A 14,125-nucleotide genomic window follows, 5' to 3' on the forward strand; every position below is an offset into this window, starting at 1 on the left:
GGTTGGGAGGGGGGGGAGGTGGGTGGGGGGGAGGTGGGTGGGGGGGGGAGAAAGCAATATTTGCAAGGAGGAGGAGCGGCTTCACCCTTTCGTGTTCTGGTTTGCCCTCGGAATGAGAGATTTGGGATGCGGGCACAGATATTCACCAATTTCGCCACGTCTTTCTTTACACCGGAACTTCAGCTCTCACCCGCAATGTGAAACTGATTCTTGTTCCTGTTCAAGAGCTTTCAAAGCCCTTTGCTAATTTACATACGTCAATAAATAGTGCTGCGTCCTTCAGAAGGTTAAAATGCATTTTAAATTTTAAATCGCCCGATCCCTTTCAGGATCCAACATTAAATGTATCCTCCCGGCCAAGTCCAAGTGATGTATTTTGGTCACCGGCGCTCTAAACTAAAGATCTGGTGTTACAGCTGTGGGCACCCTACTGCATTTTATTTATACTCCCTGACCAACTGGAAGGGGGTGGGGAGGAGAAGATGCAGAAACAGAAACCTGCCTCATGCAAGTCAACAACAGCCTGCTTCACACCAGATTTATCTTCAAATGTGAAGTGAAGGGGCGATTCGGTGACAAAATAACTGGAACATCCCGCCCTTAAAGGAGCGAGAGCGCATTTGACACGTAACTTATGACCTTGTCCATTTTCTTCATGTCTGCAGATTATTGACACGAGCTACATTCCCAGTACCAAGTACAATGAGATTTTGCAATCTCCCAAATGATCCTGCAGATTGCCGGTTCTACTGTAGTATCTTACGCCACCAACCAATCTTTCTTTTTATTTATATAAAATGGCTCCTTGGTTTGCATGTTATTACTAGTCAAAGAACGATTGGACAACACCTATTTTTTACTTTCTGAAGACAGATTAGCTACGATTAAAAAAATACTACAATGAAGTGGACTCTTTTGCATTTTCTTCGAGCCTCTACTGAATCCACATTTTAATCTGACAACTAGGTCCATCAGCAATCAAATTGAAATGTAGCATGCTTAACACATTTAAAATGCACGTGGATTTTTCAACAGAGCAATTATTTCTCATCAGGAATGCCATTCCCTCAAGGTCACGGTCAACCGTCCCACTCATATCCACGTCCGTGTCAAATGTTCTCAATTTAATTTCAATTAAAACCAAATCAAGATGTGGCATTTCAAACCAAAAATAAATAAAGAGCAGCTTATACTGAAGGCACGAAGAATAAAATTAGCTGTCTCAAGAAGGGCGTAAATGACAAGCCCTTTTTCAAAATAACTTGTTCTCCAGTCAATTGTACAAATAAAACATTAATCTAAGTTCACAGACGAACAATGTAAAATGTCGTTAGAAGAACACTGTCTGAAAACATATTCCCTTATTTACCCCGATACACAGCCTGTTATGCAGCATTGTTTGATTTAGACACTTGTAGTGGTCAAGGTCACAAGAAATGTACCATATTCAAATAGCTTATGATTGAATTTATTGTTTGGTCAAAGGAGAATTAATACACGATATCACAGCCCTCAAATCATTGCATTATAATTAACAGCCAGCCAGAACCCATATTTTATGTTACATCCTTAAAAATAAATCTGGATTTAACAGTTAATTTATTTCAGATTTCCATTCTTCTCTTGACAATATGAATTACCTTTGAATTAGTTTGTAAGAAAAATGTGCCAAAGCCGTTCTAGTGCGTAGCACAAACTTCCAAATGGTTTACCCAACTAACCATGGACCAAGCAAATCCAGACTGTCGGATCCCACTCGCACGCCTGGATGGTCGAAGCAGTGCATTGCGGCCCATGAAGTTCTCCCGGGGCTCGTTTTGGGCGACACTGAGGGGCAGAATGGCGGACGTCGAACTCCATCTCCCAGCAGGCCGCGCGAGGCGGACTCCTCCGCTTGGTGAGTGGCGGAGCGCGCACTTCCGGTTGGCTCAGCGCTATTATTTCCTCACAGTGAGTGAATGGGGGGGGGGAGGGGGGGCAGCTTGGAAGACGTAGTATTATTTTTAAAATAGTGGGCGTGTGGAGTTTAAAGAGAAGCACAATCGGCACGTTTAAAAGCGAGACGGCTGCCTATTGAAGCCCGGGGCCCATTGTGGCCAAGGCCGCTCCCTCTCCTCCGGGGGATGAGGGCTGGTGCGCGACCAACGGGTGAAGTTTAGGCCGAAAGGGAGACCTAGTGCGAGCGTTCACATGAAGCTCCTGAGGTAAAGCGACGGTAGCGGATTCCTGGGCAATGTCGAGTGGCGCCGATCTCCCCACGGTCCCATCTCAGCCCCTCGATAGGTGAGTCATTCGGGCAGCCCTGCCTTCCTGAGCCCACAGCAGGCCTTCGGGGAAAACTCGCCTGCATTCACTTCAGGCCGCGTTTCCTCCACGATTTGGTCCGATGCCCACTCTTTTAATTCGAAAAGCTGGCTGCAGAAGAGTTTAAGCGTGGAATTTAAGGGACTTCCCCCACCCCCTCAGCTTTGGAAGGGCAGGTATGAGGTGTTGCTACATTGTCTGTGGCTTTCCTCGCCAACAGAAACAAAATGTAGAATAAAATGGTATTTTGTGCATATTAAATGTTTCTGATCTTGCTGTTGCGCTAGAAAATGTGATTAATTGTACGATCAGTGATATTTGGGAGGTATCCAGTTTGGGGGGGGGTGGGGGGTGTTATAATCATTGAGCATTTCTGAACGTTGGCGTCATTCCAGTTGTCTAGGGAGCATTGTTTATTTTAGCAATTCTTACTGTTGTTGGAAGAAGCAAAAGTAAATGATTTTGTAACCTTAAATTTAAGAAAATCTCTTTCTGTTCCCATTGATAACCGAATACTGAATGGCTTAATTTACTACTTGCATGAATTGGAGGTGACTTTTTAGTGAAACTGATGGGTCTCCACATTTAAAGTCACCAGGGAATGAGCTCCTACCATTAGAATTGTACGGGTGAATTTATGGTCAATCTTTTGGTGAAATGGTTTATTACCATTTTGTTCGAACTGATTTGGATCATTGAAAAATATCCTTTTAACCCATTCTGAAAGTAGAAAATTGTCAACTTTCTCAGTTCCCATTGTTGTTGCCTGATCTTGTGTTTCTGGCATTTTCTGTTTCTATTTCAAATTTCCACAATCTGCAGATTTAGGTTTCTTTTTGTCGGTTTTGTTAGTTAATGATTGCACTGCTCTAATGCAAACTGTGTGTTTCTGTACAAAAGTTCAGGACCATGAAAGCAATTGTTGTTTGGTTAGAAGCTAAACAGGGAAAAAAAAATCCAATGTACAATTGAACACTTTTCATAGCTTGAGGAAGGCCTGAAATGTATCATTCTTTGCTATTTACAGTACACTATTTGACCTGCTGAGCATCTCCAGCATTGTGTTTTTATTTTTCATGTAACTGTCTTCACCTCCATTGCAGTGGTCCTATTCAACAAGAGTAACACTTGAGAACTAATAGATTGTAAAATGCTTTGGAAGATTCTGTTGGTGGGAGAAGCAGTTTGTAAATACAGCCTAATTTTATTTATCCTCTTTTCCCCCACCCCTTTCACAGGTTCTCCTGAACCTGTGAAGTTCAGGTTATTAACAAGGAATAGAACAAAATGATATTATAAATCTTTGGGATCTGTTGCGTCTATCACCATTTCTTGAGATCCCAGATGCTGGGGCTTTACTAGGAATTATCCAACAAAATTATCCTCCTGTAATATCTTCCAGCTGTTCATGGCAAGTACTGCTTCGATCTGCAGAGCTAATGCTTACAAGTGGGCTCAATGGATATCAACAAAGAATAATGATTTATTATTAAGGCTGCAAACTTAACACAAATTTACACCTAGTTTTTACAACTCCCACCCTAGACTGACAAACTATTCCTATTATTGGTAAGTTGGTGTATTGGACAATCTCTTATTCAATAAAAGTTTAGATGCTGAAATTTAGAGCAAAAAAAATCTGTGGAGCATCTCCACATGTCAATTATGGTTTTTAGACTGCAGGCATGTAATGGCACAATCAAGGAATTTTGCTACTACATGGGCAGTCAAAAAAGGAATGTGCAAGAATTTTGAGTCAATTCCTGCACCATGATTTATCCTGCAGGACCCCTACAACTTTTTGGAGGAGGTCTGCTGTGTAAATGGTACCTTTTTTTAAAATTGTTGATTTTCATCCACTACACAGCACGTCCAACCACCAGGACTGTTGCACTCGGGTACTTGCAGACTAAAATGGTACCTAGTGTGAATGACCATGTGGGTAGTAACTATGTTAATTTTTTTCGCTATTTTTCCTGGCATTGCAATTTAAAATCCATAATTGAAGGGTTTCAACCCAAAATTTCTTTTTTCTCCCCCACAGATGTTATTCAACCTACTGAGTTCCTCCAGCAGATTGTTTCTTTCTCCAAATGTACAGTGCGGATCTCCCCTGGTTAGTTAGCAAATACTTGCTAAACAAATCTTTTTGCTATACAAAATATTTTATTTAATTTGTGGCCTAATAAGTCTCCTTGCTTCCTGCCATTTATTTCACACTCTGCAGCCTTGTGCATGCCATCCCTTCAAATTTCTGTAGAACAAAAAAATAGGGTTACTCAAAGACAGATTTTCTGTTCAATGGGCAACAAACAAATGAGATACTGAACATGCCTTTGAAACACAGGCCTACGGAAATGTAATATTTGAGCCTTATTTTGATCAGGTTAGTGGAAAGAATTAAAATAAACCAGGTATTTATCTGGTAGTGGGGGTTGCGGTGGTTGGGGAATTCTTTGGAGTGCCAATATTCTTCTATCTGGCAACAATGGTGGTTAGATAAATGGCTTATAAATGTCATCTTTTTTTAAATTACTGGAGGCATATTGACTAACATTTCTTACCATCCAAGGCAACACGTATTCTGTAGATTTGTGAAGTTTTTTGATAGACAACTGGGAATGTGTGGTAGATTCAATAAGAGATGCATCTTGGAAGAATTTGAAAATGGGGGGGGGGGGGGAAATAAAAGTTGGATTACTCTTTCAAAATCAGCCTCTGTTCTCATGAATCAAATGTCCTTTTTGTACTATGATCTAGACCTTAACTTAAAATTATTATAAATATTGACAAATTCTTGAATGGCTACATCATTGACGTGTTTCCACAGAGATTCTGAATTGGTTTTGACATGTTATTTTGTAAAAACAATGTTGCAGAATTCACCTACCACTGAGATGAATTATCCTTGTCTAGGTGAGATCAATCTAATTTGGTATGGATTGAAGATCACATCGGGACTTGTATCAATATTTAGAAAATGAATGTAATTGTATGCATTTGTTCTCTGTATGTTCTCCTTTCTCATTTAACAGCCAGAAGATTAAAAAAGGAACAGAAATTTCTGATTAGATTATTCAGTTTTGCTACTGTTAGCAATCTTCAAAAGGCTTAGGGCAAAAACATTGGTTACGTGTCTATCTTTACTACATGAAAATGCACTGCATGATTTCAGATTTATTGTCAGACTACATACATGACGTCACATACAACCCAAAGATTTTTTTCTCACGGGCGTGCAAGAAGTACGACTAATTGTTAGTGCAAAAAAAATGTAAACAAAACTGTAAACGGATAACAAATGTGGACAAACTGCAATACCAAGAGAATAAAAAAGAAAATCAATGAAGTGCTCAAATAAGACTTTAAATGAGTCCCTGATTGAGTTTTTTGTTGAGTCTGATGGTGGAGGAGTACCTGCTGTTCCTGAACCTGGTAATATGACGCTTGTAGCACCAGCACCTCTTTTCTGATGGTAGCAATGAGAACCAAGCGCGTGCTGCGTGGTGAAGGTCTTGGATGATTGCTGCTGCTCTCTGACAGCAGTGTTCCCTGTAGGTGTACTAAACAGTGAGGAGGGTTTTGCCTGTGATGTCCTGGGCTACATTCACTACCTTTTGGAGGGCTTTATGCTCAGGGGTATTGGTGTTCCCATACCAGATTGTGATGCAGCCTGAGTATCTCTAGCATTTTTTAAAGTTGCAAGAAAAGCTGAGCAGTTTTTGAGCAAATATGTACCTTGTAATTTCTTAAACTATAATTAAAGTCAGCCAGTGTTTTTTGAATGTTGTCATTTTGATCCACAGTGGCCCATTTTCTATTTTTGGCTGTTGTTTAATGAGTTGAAGCAATTAGAACAAATTAAGGAGCAAGTTCAGCAATTGCTTTTAGAAACTATGTTTGGGCATTTGATTAACTGGAAAATAATTTGTGGTAATTTATTCCTTTGATAAAATGGTTACTGTAAATGTGGGATGAAAAGGGTTAAGAAGAAAATCATCGGTGCCCTCAGTAGTAGCTGCAGTGTGATTAGTAGTCTATTAAATTTATGGAAATTGTTAAGTTCGTGATGAACTTTTTCTGAGCACCTCAGACAGGCAATCATATCAAGAAATTGAATAGAATATTAGAAGTTGGAGCAGGAGTTTGCAAATTTTTTCCAATTAGATCATGGCTGATTTGCAAGAAATATTGCTTTCCTGGTCTATTCATGCTCCCTTTGTATTCAAAAGTACATCCCTCCCTGCTTTGGATGCATTTAATGACTGTGCCTCTTCATCCCTCAGGTTATATTTGTCACCCTCTGAAGTTTCTTTTCATTTCAATCACAAGTGCTCTACTCTTTGATGGCTCCTTGTCCTTTATACAGGGAAACATTCTGCATCCACTTTCTTGAGACTTCTTAAAATATTGTTTTTCTTTAAATTGAGTCACTTGCTCTTCTAAGCTCTAGAGAAGCTGGAAATACTCTCTTTATCCTTTTGTGATAGACTTGACATTTCAGGGTCTGGTAAATCTTCTCTGTACTCTCTCTCTACAGCAAATACAAGATAACCTTTCTTGGCTCTTCAGGTCATGGAAATTAGCCCTTGCAGAATTCACCAATCCCTACTGAAAATTTGAGATATGGAGTTGTATTTGCTGTCATGGAATTGATGTTTTTTTAAATGAAAACTTTTTCCATAACTTACACAGACAATTATGTGGAACCTCCCTCCATGAAGTGGATGCCATTATGCATCTTTTTGATATGAATACCAAATTGTATAAATGTGTAACTTCACCAGAGCCCCATTTAATGTTGCATCATATATTTATTCTTGTGTACTTAAGTTATTTAATAAAGGCCAACATGCTAAAATGCTTGTAATGCCTTCATATTAATTTTGTGGACAGAAAACACCTAGGTATCTTTTGGCATCAACATTTCTCAGTCTGTTTCCCTTCAAAAATATTGGATATGTGACAGAGTATATAGAAATATTTTTGGGAGCTAAATTGGGAAAGGCTTGTTAGAGTAGATTACATACAAACACTTTAAAACTGATCTTATTTGAAATACTGGAGCTCTGTTAATGCTAGACATATCAGCTTCACAGCTTTTGCAAGAGCTTTGAAGAGGTGCTCAAGAGACTTCACTAATGTATTGTCTGGAAGACCACTTGTTCTAGGAGTGTCATGTGGTTTTGCAAACAAAGAGTCAACCAGGCTTTTCTCTCAGAGAGAGAGAGAGGGAGACAGATCACTTGTACAGTGTTGCAGCCAGCAGAAGTAGCTGGGACTGGAACAGGACAAGCGAGCAAGCTTGTGGAAAGCCATTTGGAAGATGGCCTGGTCAAAGCCCTTGTGGTTCATGCAAGAGGAGAGGACTGGCTGTCTAATGTTTCACTTGGACTAAGAGAAACAAGAAGGAACTCTGTGGTGACCTGAAAGAAAGAGGTTATTATCTGGAGAACCCTGACGGGGCAAGTTTCTTTGGCAAGACACTGAAGTGCAACAAAAATCTCTCTGAAAACCGATGAGAACCTTCCTGAGCATTAATCATTTACCTTTCAAGCAACAAAGCCTGGTGAACTTTATAAATGTTAAATTCAGTGCACAGTATAAGAATTGCCTGCAACCAATGAAGCTGGAGGAATAAGAAGTGAGATTGGACTGTGAACCAAAGAACTTTTCTGAATTTACACACAAGTATGCTTAGAATTAGAAGGGGGTTAAGATAGGTTAAGAGAGTCATTAGAGATAAGTTAAAGTTTGATTCTATTTTCACGTTTAAAGATAATTAAAAACAACTTTTGTTAAAGTAACCATTTGTCTTGGTGAATATTTATTGTCTCTGGGTTTTGGGGTCTTCTGGGCTCATATCAGATATTTGTGTAATCAATGAACTTCAATCAAATGCTTGTTTTAAAATCTGCTGGGAGTCTTGGTTGATAATTGTTCAAAATTAAATTAACTCCTGATAATTTGAACTATGGAGCAATAATCTATCTCCTTTAGCAACAATACGTAAGGATTTAGGAAAAGGTGAGCAAGATTGGAGTAGGAGATTGGATATGTTTTTTTATAATGCATCACCAAAATATTGATAATCTATTATGTAAAATATCTGTGAGAGAGACCTGTCAGTCTAATATCTAATGGGAGTTTTGAGAATCTATAATTGGTTAGTGTAGCCAGTGGTAGCAGTGCCAGCGACCTAGGTTTGAATCCAGTGCTGTCTGGAAGGAGTTTGCTTGATCTCCCAGGTCTGAAAGTATTTTCTCTGGTACAGGGTTAGTAGATTAGTTGGTAGGATCATTGGTTACATGGGTGTATTGTGGGCCAGAAAAGCCTGTTGTTGTGCTATATCTCTAAACTTTTTAAAATAAGTGAGCATTTTTAACATTTTTCAGTTAATTCGAAAATCAGTGTGAAATCCTTAATTGCAGATTGTCTGACTGTTTTGAGCAAGCATTTTAAGTAGGAAGGGATTGTACATGATTCTGCTTTACTTGTATTCCCAGAGGGTATTTGATAAGATTCTATGACTGTTGGCTGTGTACAAGACTCATGGGATTCATGGTTAGGTTGTGTAATCAAGATAATTGGATCCTCTTTAGGAGGGGCTTTTATTGCCCTGTTAGAATTTGTGCATGTGCTTCATTGTTCACTTTTGTATACAAAGGCATGTATCCAAATAGTTATGATTCAACCATGCATTGTTCTCTTTTGAGATTTGGATGGGAGTATAAAATTACTATTTAATCCAGTGGCTTTCAGACTTTTTCTTTCCATTCACATACCATCTGAAGTAATCCCTATGCCATAGGTGCTCTGTGATTAGTAAGGGATTGTACCTAATTGACTTGTGATGTGCATGGTTTCCTAACTCCAAAGGAAATGGACCAGTGACTAGTTTTCTCAAGCAAAATATTTCAGTAACAATTGGTCTAGAGCAGTGGTTCTCAACCTTTTTCTTCCACTCACATACCACCTTAAGCAATCCCTTACTAATCACAGAGCACCTATGGCATAGGGATTACTTAAGGTGGTATGTGAATGGAAAGAAAAAGCTTGAAAACCACTGATTTAACTTGATTATCATGAATTTGAAAGTATCTCTTATTCTGTTAATCGGGTCAATTAAATGAAAGTCCTCAATTGTGTGAAACTTGGTGAGTGTGAGGCCTTGATATCATGTTTGGAGATGAGCATTTGCCTGCATTTCATTTTTCCCCTCAATTGATGATGCCTTGCTTTTCCAGTTCTCAGGTAGCTGATGACTTTGCCATGACCTGAAGCAGAAGGCTTTGTGTATTTCATGCATGGTTTTCTGCTTGCCTGTAATCTTGTCGTGATAGAGCTTGGAATAGAGGTGCTGTTTCAATATCTGGATGTGCAAATGATGTGGCCTTTTCATTGAAATAGGTTTTGTGTCAATGGGACCTCAACAATGAGGATCTTCAAAAGGGAGAGAGTACACAATTTGATTTGCTTTTCCGGCTATTTGGATAGTCCTGGAAAGATGGCATTGGTTACATCTGTGCTTTGTGGTGCCTGATGCAGGGAGTTCCTGTCTTTGAAATATAAATGTGCCTGTTGGAGTAGGAGCTTTAATCTAGGGTTATGTTCTGGGTCTTCAAACACTCATTTTCTCAAGTGGCCAAATGTTGCACTGTCCTACTGGAGCAGTGGAGTATTTTATTAGGTTCTGGATTGGTTATTTTTACATTTATTATCTTCCACCTCTGGACACAGTGGAAAGGGTTCTTCTGTGAACCGATCAACAGGTTTTTTAGTACAAGTGCGATACAGGATTGCAATGAAAAGGAAGATAAATTAACACCAAATAAGAGCAACACGAATCAGGGTTCATTAAGGAAAAAACTTTTTTAAAGTTTAGTTAATTTTCCACACTCTTAACCTTTTGTCCTGAGGGGTGTATTATGGGTCTTTCATTATGCTGGCTGCCTTGGGTGGAGACTGTGGAGGGAAGGGAAGTTTAGGTATGTTCTGAGCTGCATTTGCTACCTTCTATCAGCTCTTCTGATCTTGAGCAACATTCAAATACATTCATTAAGTATGCTTTTGATGGTGCACCTATAGAATTTGTTGAAGTGTGGGGGATGTGTTGAATTTCCTTTGTCTTCGAAGAAAGCAGCATTGTGGGCTTTCTTGATTGTTGGTATCCATGTGCTTGTCCCAGATCAAGTCATTGAAGATGTTTATTTCTAAGAACTTGAACCTATTTACTCTGTCAACTTCAGCATTTTTGTGAACTCTGCCCACTCTCCTGAAGCCAGTGATTTTTCTCCATGTTGATGTTGAGAGAGGTTATTTTGACACCATGTCACAAGGCTTTCAATCTCTTTCCAATATTCCCTTTCATTGTCATTTGATACTCAGGCCACTTGTGTGGCATCATTAAATTTGAAAATGGAGTTGGGCTGGTGTTTAGCTGTACAATCATGGGTGCAGAGGCGGTATAGTAGAGGAAAAAGTGTACATCCTTGCGGAGCATTGGTGTTGTATGATCATGGAGATGTTATTGCTGATTATGGTCTGTTAGACAGGAAATCAAGGATTCAGTTGCAGAGGACTGCTCAGAGGGATAGATTCTGATTATTTGAAAATTAGTTTATTAGGAACTATGGTATTGAAGGTAGAGCTGAAGTCTATGAACAATAGTTTAGCATTGTTCTTGGCCTCCAGGAGTTCTTGGAATAGGTGGACAGCAAGGGAGATAATATCTGATGTGGATCAGTTTGGTTGATAGACAAATTGAGGTGGATCAAGGCTGGCAGATAGTCCAGAGTTGATTTGAGCCATGGCCACCATTTTGAGCAGTTCATCATTTCAAAGCCATGAGTTTATGGTCTTTCTTAGGCTTGTTTTGATGCTTTTGTTCAGTACTGGTTTGACAGTTGTCTTTTTGAAGCAAATGGAGACTTTGTCCCTTTTGTGTAGAGAGATATGTCTGAAAATCTGCCGGTTGATCTGCACAGGCTCTTGGGGGTCCTTCAACTCCATCTGGTTCACCTTCTTGAAGGCCCCCCCGCCCCCAACAGTGACATTTGGATGTAATATCATGTCATGATTGTGGATGTCACATTTGTGTTTAAAAGTATGGAAAAATTTACCAATCTAGTGTGTAGCCAAAACTTGTATTGTGATAGCACTAATTCCCTGCCATCATCAGATGTCTCTTCTCTTGGAATTCAAGCTTGGTGCAGTAGTCTCCTGGCTTCCCTATGGCCTTCTGGAATTTATACCTGGATTTCTTGTAGAGTGAAGAGTCTGCTAACTTGAATGCCATTAACCTGTCCTTCACCAAATAGACTTCTCATTTCATGGTTTCATGTGGGGGGAATGCCAGTGACTCATGCAGTCTTCTACACACTTGCTGTTGAAAATGGTGGTGGCAGTAGTGTATTCATTGAAGATGTTAACGGAATCCTTGAATATGAACCATTCTACTGATTCACGCAAATATAAAGAATGTAATCCTTAGCTTTATTTTCAACACCAAACATAGGATCACTTTTTATAGGGAAGTAAAGCAGATACAATCTTTCTCAACCATCCATCTTCTGGATCTACTGGCACTACTAGCTTTGAAGATTGGTGTTCTTCCAAATCTGATTTTTAGTATGTTCATTTTGACAGGATCTGTAGTTGTAACTACCTTGGCAGCAAGATCAACTATTCTTGAACCTGGAAATTTGTGTTTTCAAATATGTGCATCTCCTATCTGACAGATGGGGGAAAAGAGTGTGACCAGGTTGGGGTGTGTCTTTTTCTGAGACAGACATCAGGAGGTATAGAGAGTTATCAGAAGGGAGTTTTGTTTGCAATGGCCTGAGCTGAGTTGATAGCTCCAGATATTTCTTGTGGTCTTGGGCAGAGCAGTTCACTTTCTAAGCTGTGATGAATTTGTCACAAAAATTCATAATTTATAAAATCTATAAAAATTAAGGGTCACTGAAGAAGCAGTTGGTCTATCAGTTAGCGCAATGCCTTTACAGTGCCAGCAATCGGGACCAGAGTTCAAATTCCATGTTGTCTGGATTCCCCAAGTCTGTGTGGGTTTCCCCCGGGGGCTCTGGTTTCCTCCCACTGTTCGGAACATACCTGGGGTGTTGGTTAATCAGGTGTAGACTGGGCAGCACAGACACGTGGGCTGAAATGACCTGTTGAATTTCCTGAGGCTCCTAAGACATTGACATTATGGCGAAGAAAGTAATTCAATGTGGTTGGATCAGGACAAGTTGGTGCTATTTGTCCCTGAAACCTTGAGGCTTTCCACCCATATCACCATGTGCTCCACCAGTTTCCTCAAGTCAATGACCAGTTCTTTCAATTTGCTGACGTTGATGGAGTGGTGGCTGTTCTTTCACCGTGCCATTGATTCTCATCTTCCTGAATTCTGTTGTCTCATTATTTGAGTTTAAGTCTGCAACAGTTGTGTTGTTTAATTTTTAATTTGGTCATACAGCATGGTAACAGGGCCTTCTGGCCATGAGGCCTTGCCACCCAAATGCCCCAATTTACATGCAACCCCTGTATATTTTGAAGGGTGAGAGGAAACCTGAGCACTGTCCCATGCAACAGACACTGGGAGAACTTACAAACTCCTTACAAACAGCACTGAATTTGAACTTGGATCGCTGGCTCTGTAATAGCAAGGCTGACAAGGTTTGCGAACCCTGGCTGAGATGTACTTTAATATTTTAATTTTCATAGGCTTGTAAAATTCAAACAAACCATGTAATCTTTGATAACATTGATGTAACAATCTGTATTTATTCCACCTCCCCATCTTCATACAACTGAAAGTACAGTCAATTAAATTACATTGATACAATTAAATTTAAAAGAAAGTAAAGAAACTCAAAACTAAACTGAAAGAAACACTGCCTGTGCCATGCTCCACTTATTTGATCATATTCATTTCCCTTCTGGGATGGATTTCTATAGTACCCCTATTTCAAACGTGGGGAACAAATCAATCTGGGTGCCAATATATTCAAGTAAGGTTGCCACACCTTAACAAATGTGTCATGTTTCATCCTTAGATTGTATGCTATTTTCTCCAGGGGAATGCAACTATGCATTTCCACATTCCATCCTGTGGTATTTAGTTGGGCTATGCTCTTCCTAGCCTCCGCCAAGGTGACCGTCATGAATGCGAATTTGGTATTTGAACAGTCTAAAACTCGCATCACCAATGTTTCCCAGAAGGTACACTTCTGGATCCTGTGGAAAATCCACTTCTGTAATTTTTTTAAGAATGTCTCCCAGATCTTCCCAGAAAGATCTTGCCTTATCATAGCCAGGTGGAGTGGATAAAAGTTCCAACCACCACACCACACATAAAGCACATTTCTGAAATTTCTGGCTTTGATTTGTGTAATCTTTGGGTGTGAGGTACAACTCGTGCAAGAAATTGTATTGCACCGTCCTCTATCTGGCACTGATGACTTCAGTCACGCTGTCCAGACACAAGTCCTGCCACCACTCTTCATTGATCATTGTATCCAAGTCTGACTCCCATCTCTCCCTTGACCTGTGTAAGCCCAGATTTGGGCGCTCACTTTGGAATAGGTAATACATCTTTGAGATAAATTTACACACATTCGCTAGTTGAATTAGAATCTCCACGTTATTGCATCTTGGTAGGGTCATAATGGTTCTAATTTTTCCCTTAAAGATCTTGTTTGCAGATAGCAGAATGTTCTATTAGACAAATCTTATTTGTTCCTCATTTGCTCGAAAGACATGAGCTGCCTTTGCTTGTAACAATCCTCAATACACCTGATCCACAGGAACGTCCTGACAC

General features: G+C 39.8%; 2 protein-coding genes across 11 annotated transcripts in view; one reads left to right on the top strand and one right to left on the bottom strand.

Annotated features, from left to right (window-relative positions):
* cpeb3 (cytoplasmic polyadenylation element binding protein 3) overlaps positions 1-2,398 on the bottom strand; it is a 102,325-nt gene extending 99,927 nt beyond the window's left edge. The window contains exon 1 of one of the 5 annotated variants that reach the window (XM_069900514.1): positions 1,722-2,398. In XM_069900514.1, the coding sequence (XP_069756615.1) occupies positions 1,722-1,860 (139 nt within the window). In that variant the 5' untranslated portion in view covers positions 1,861-2,398. Of the gene's footprint in view, positions 1-85; positions 238-1,640 lie in introns of those variants that run through there. The other 4 variants (XM_069900513.1, XM_069900515.1, XM_069900517.1 and 1 more) reach the window with 4 other exon arrangements.
* marchf5 (membrane-associated ring finger (C3HC4) 5) overlaps positions 1,954-14,125 on the top strand; it is a 63,449-nt gene continuing 51,277 nt past the window's right edge. For 3 of the 6 annotated variants that reach the window (XR_011345511.1, XR_011345510.1, XM_069900520.1), the window contains exon 1: positions 1,955-2,283. Coding sequence is in view for 4 of the 6 variants with exons in the window: in XM_069900520.1 (XP_069756621.1) it covers positions 2,234-2,283 (50 nt within the window). In the remaining 2 variants the exon portion in view is untranslated. Of the gene's footprint in view, positions 2,284-4,348; positions 4,421-14,125 lie in introns of all 6 variants that reach the window. The other 3 variants (XM_069900521.1, XM_069900522.1, XM_069900523.1) reach the window with 3 other exon arrangements.

The sequence above is a fragment of the Narcine bancroftii genome, chromosome 10 (assembly GCF_036971445.1).
Source record: "Narcine bancroftii isolate sNarBan1 chromosome 10, sNarBan1.hap1, whole genome shotgun sequence".
NCBI lineage: Eukaryota > Metazoa > Chordata > Chondrichthyes > Torpediniformes > Narcinidae > Narcine > Narcine bancroftii.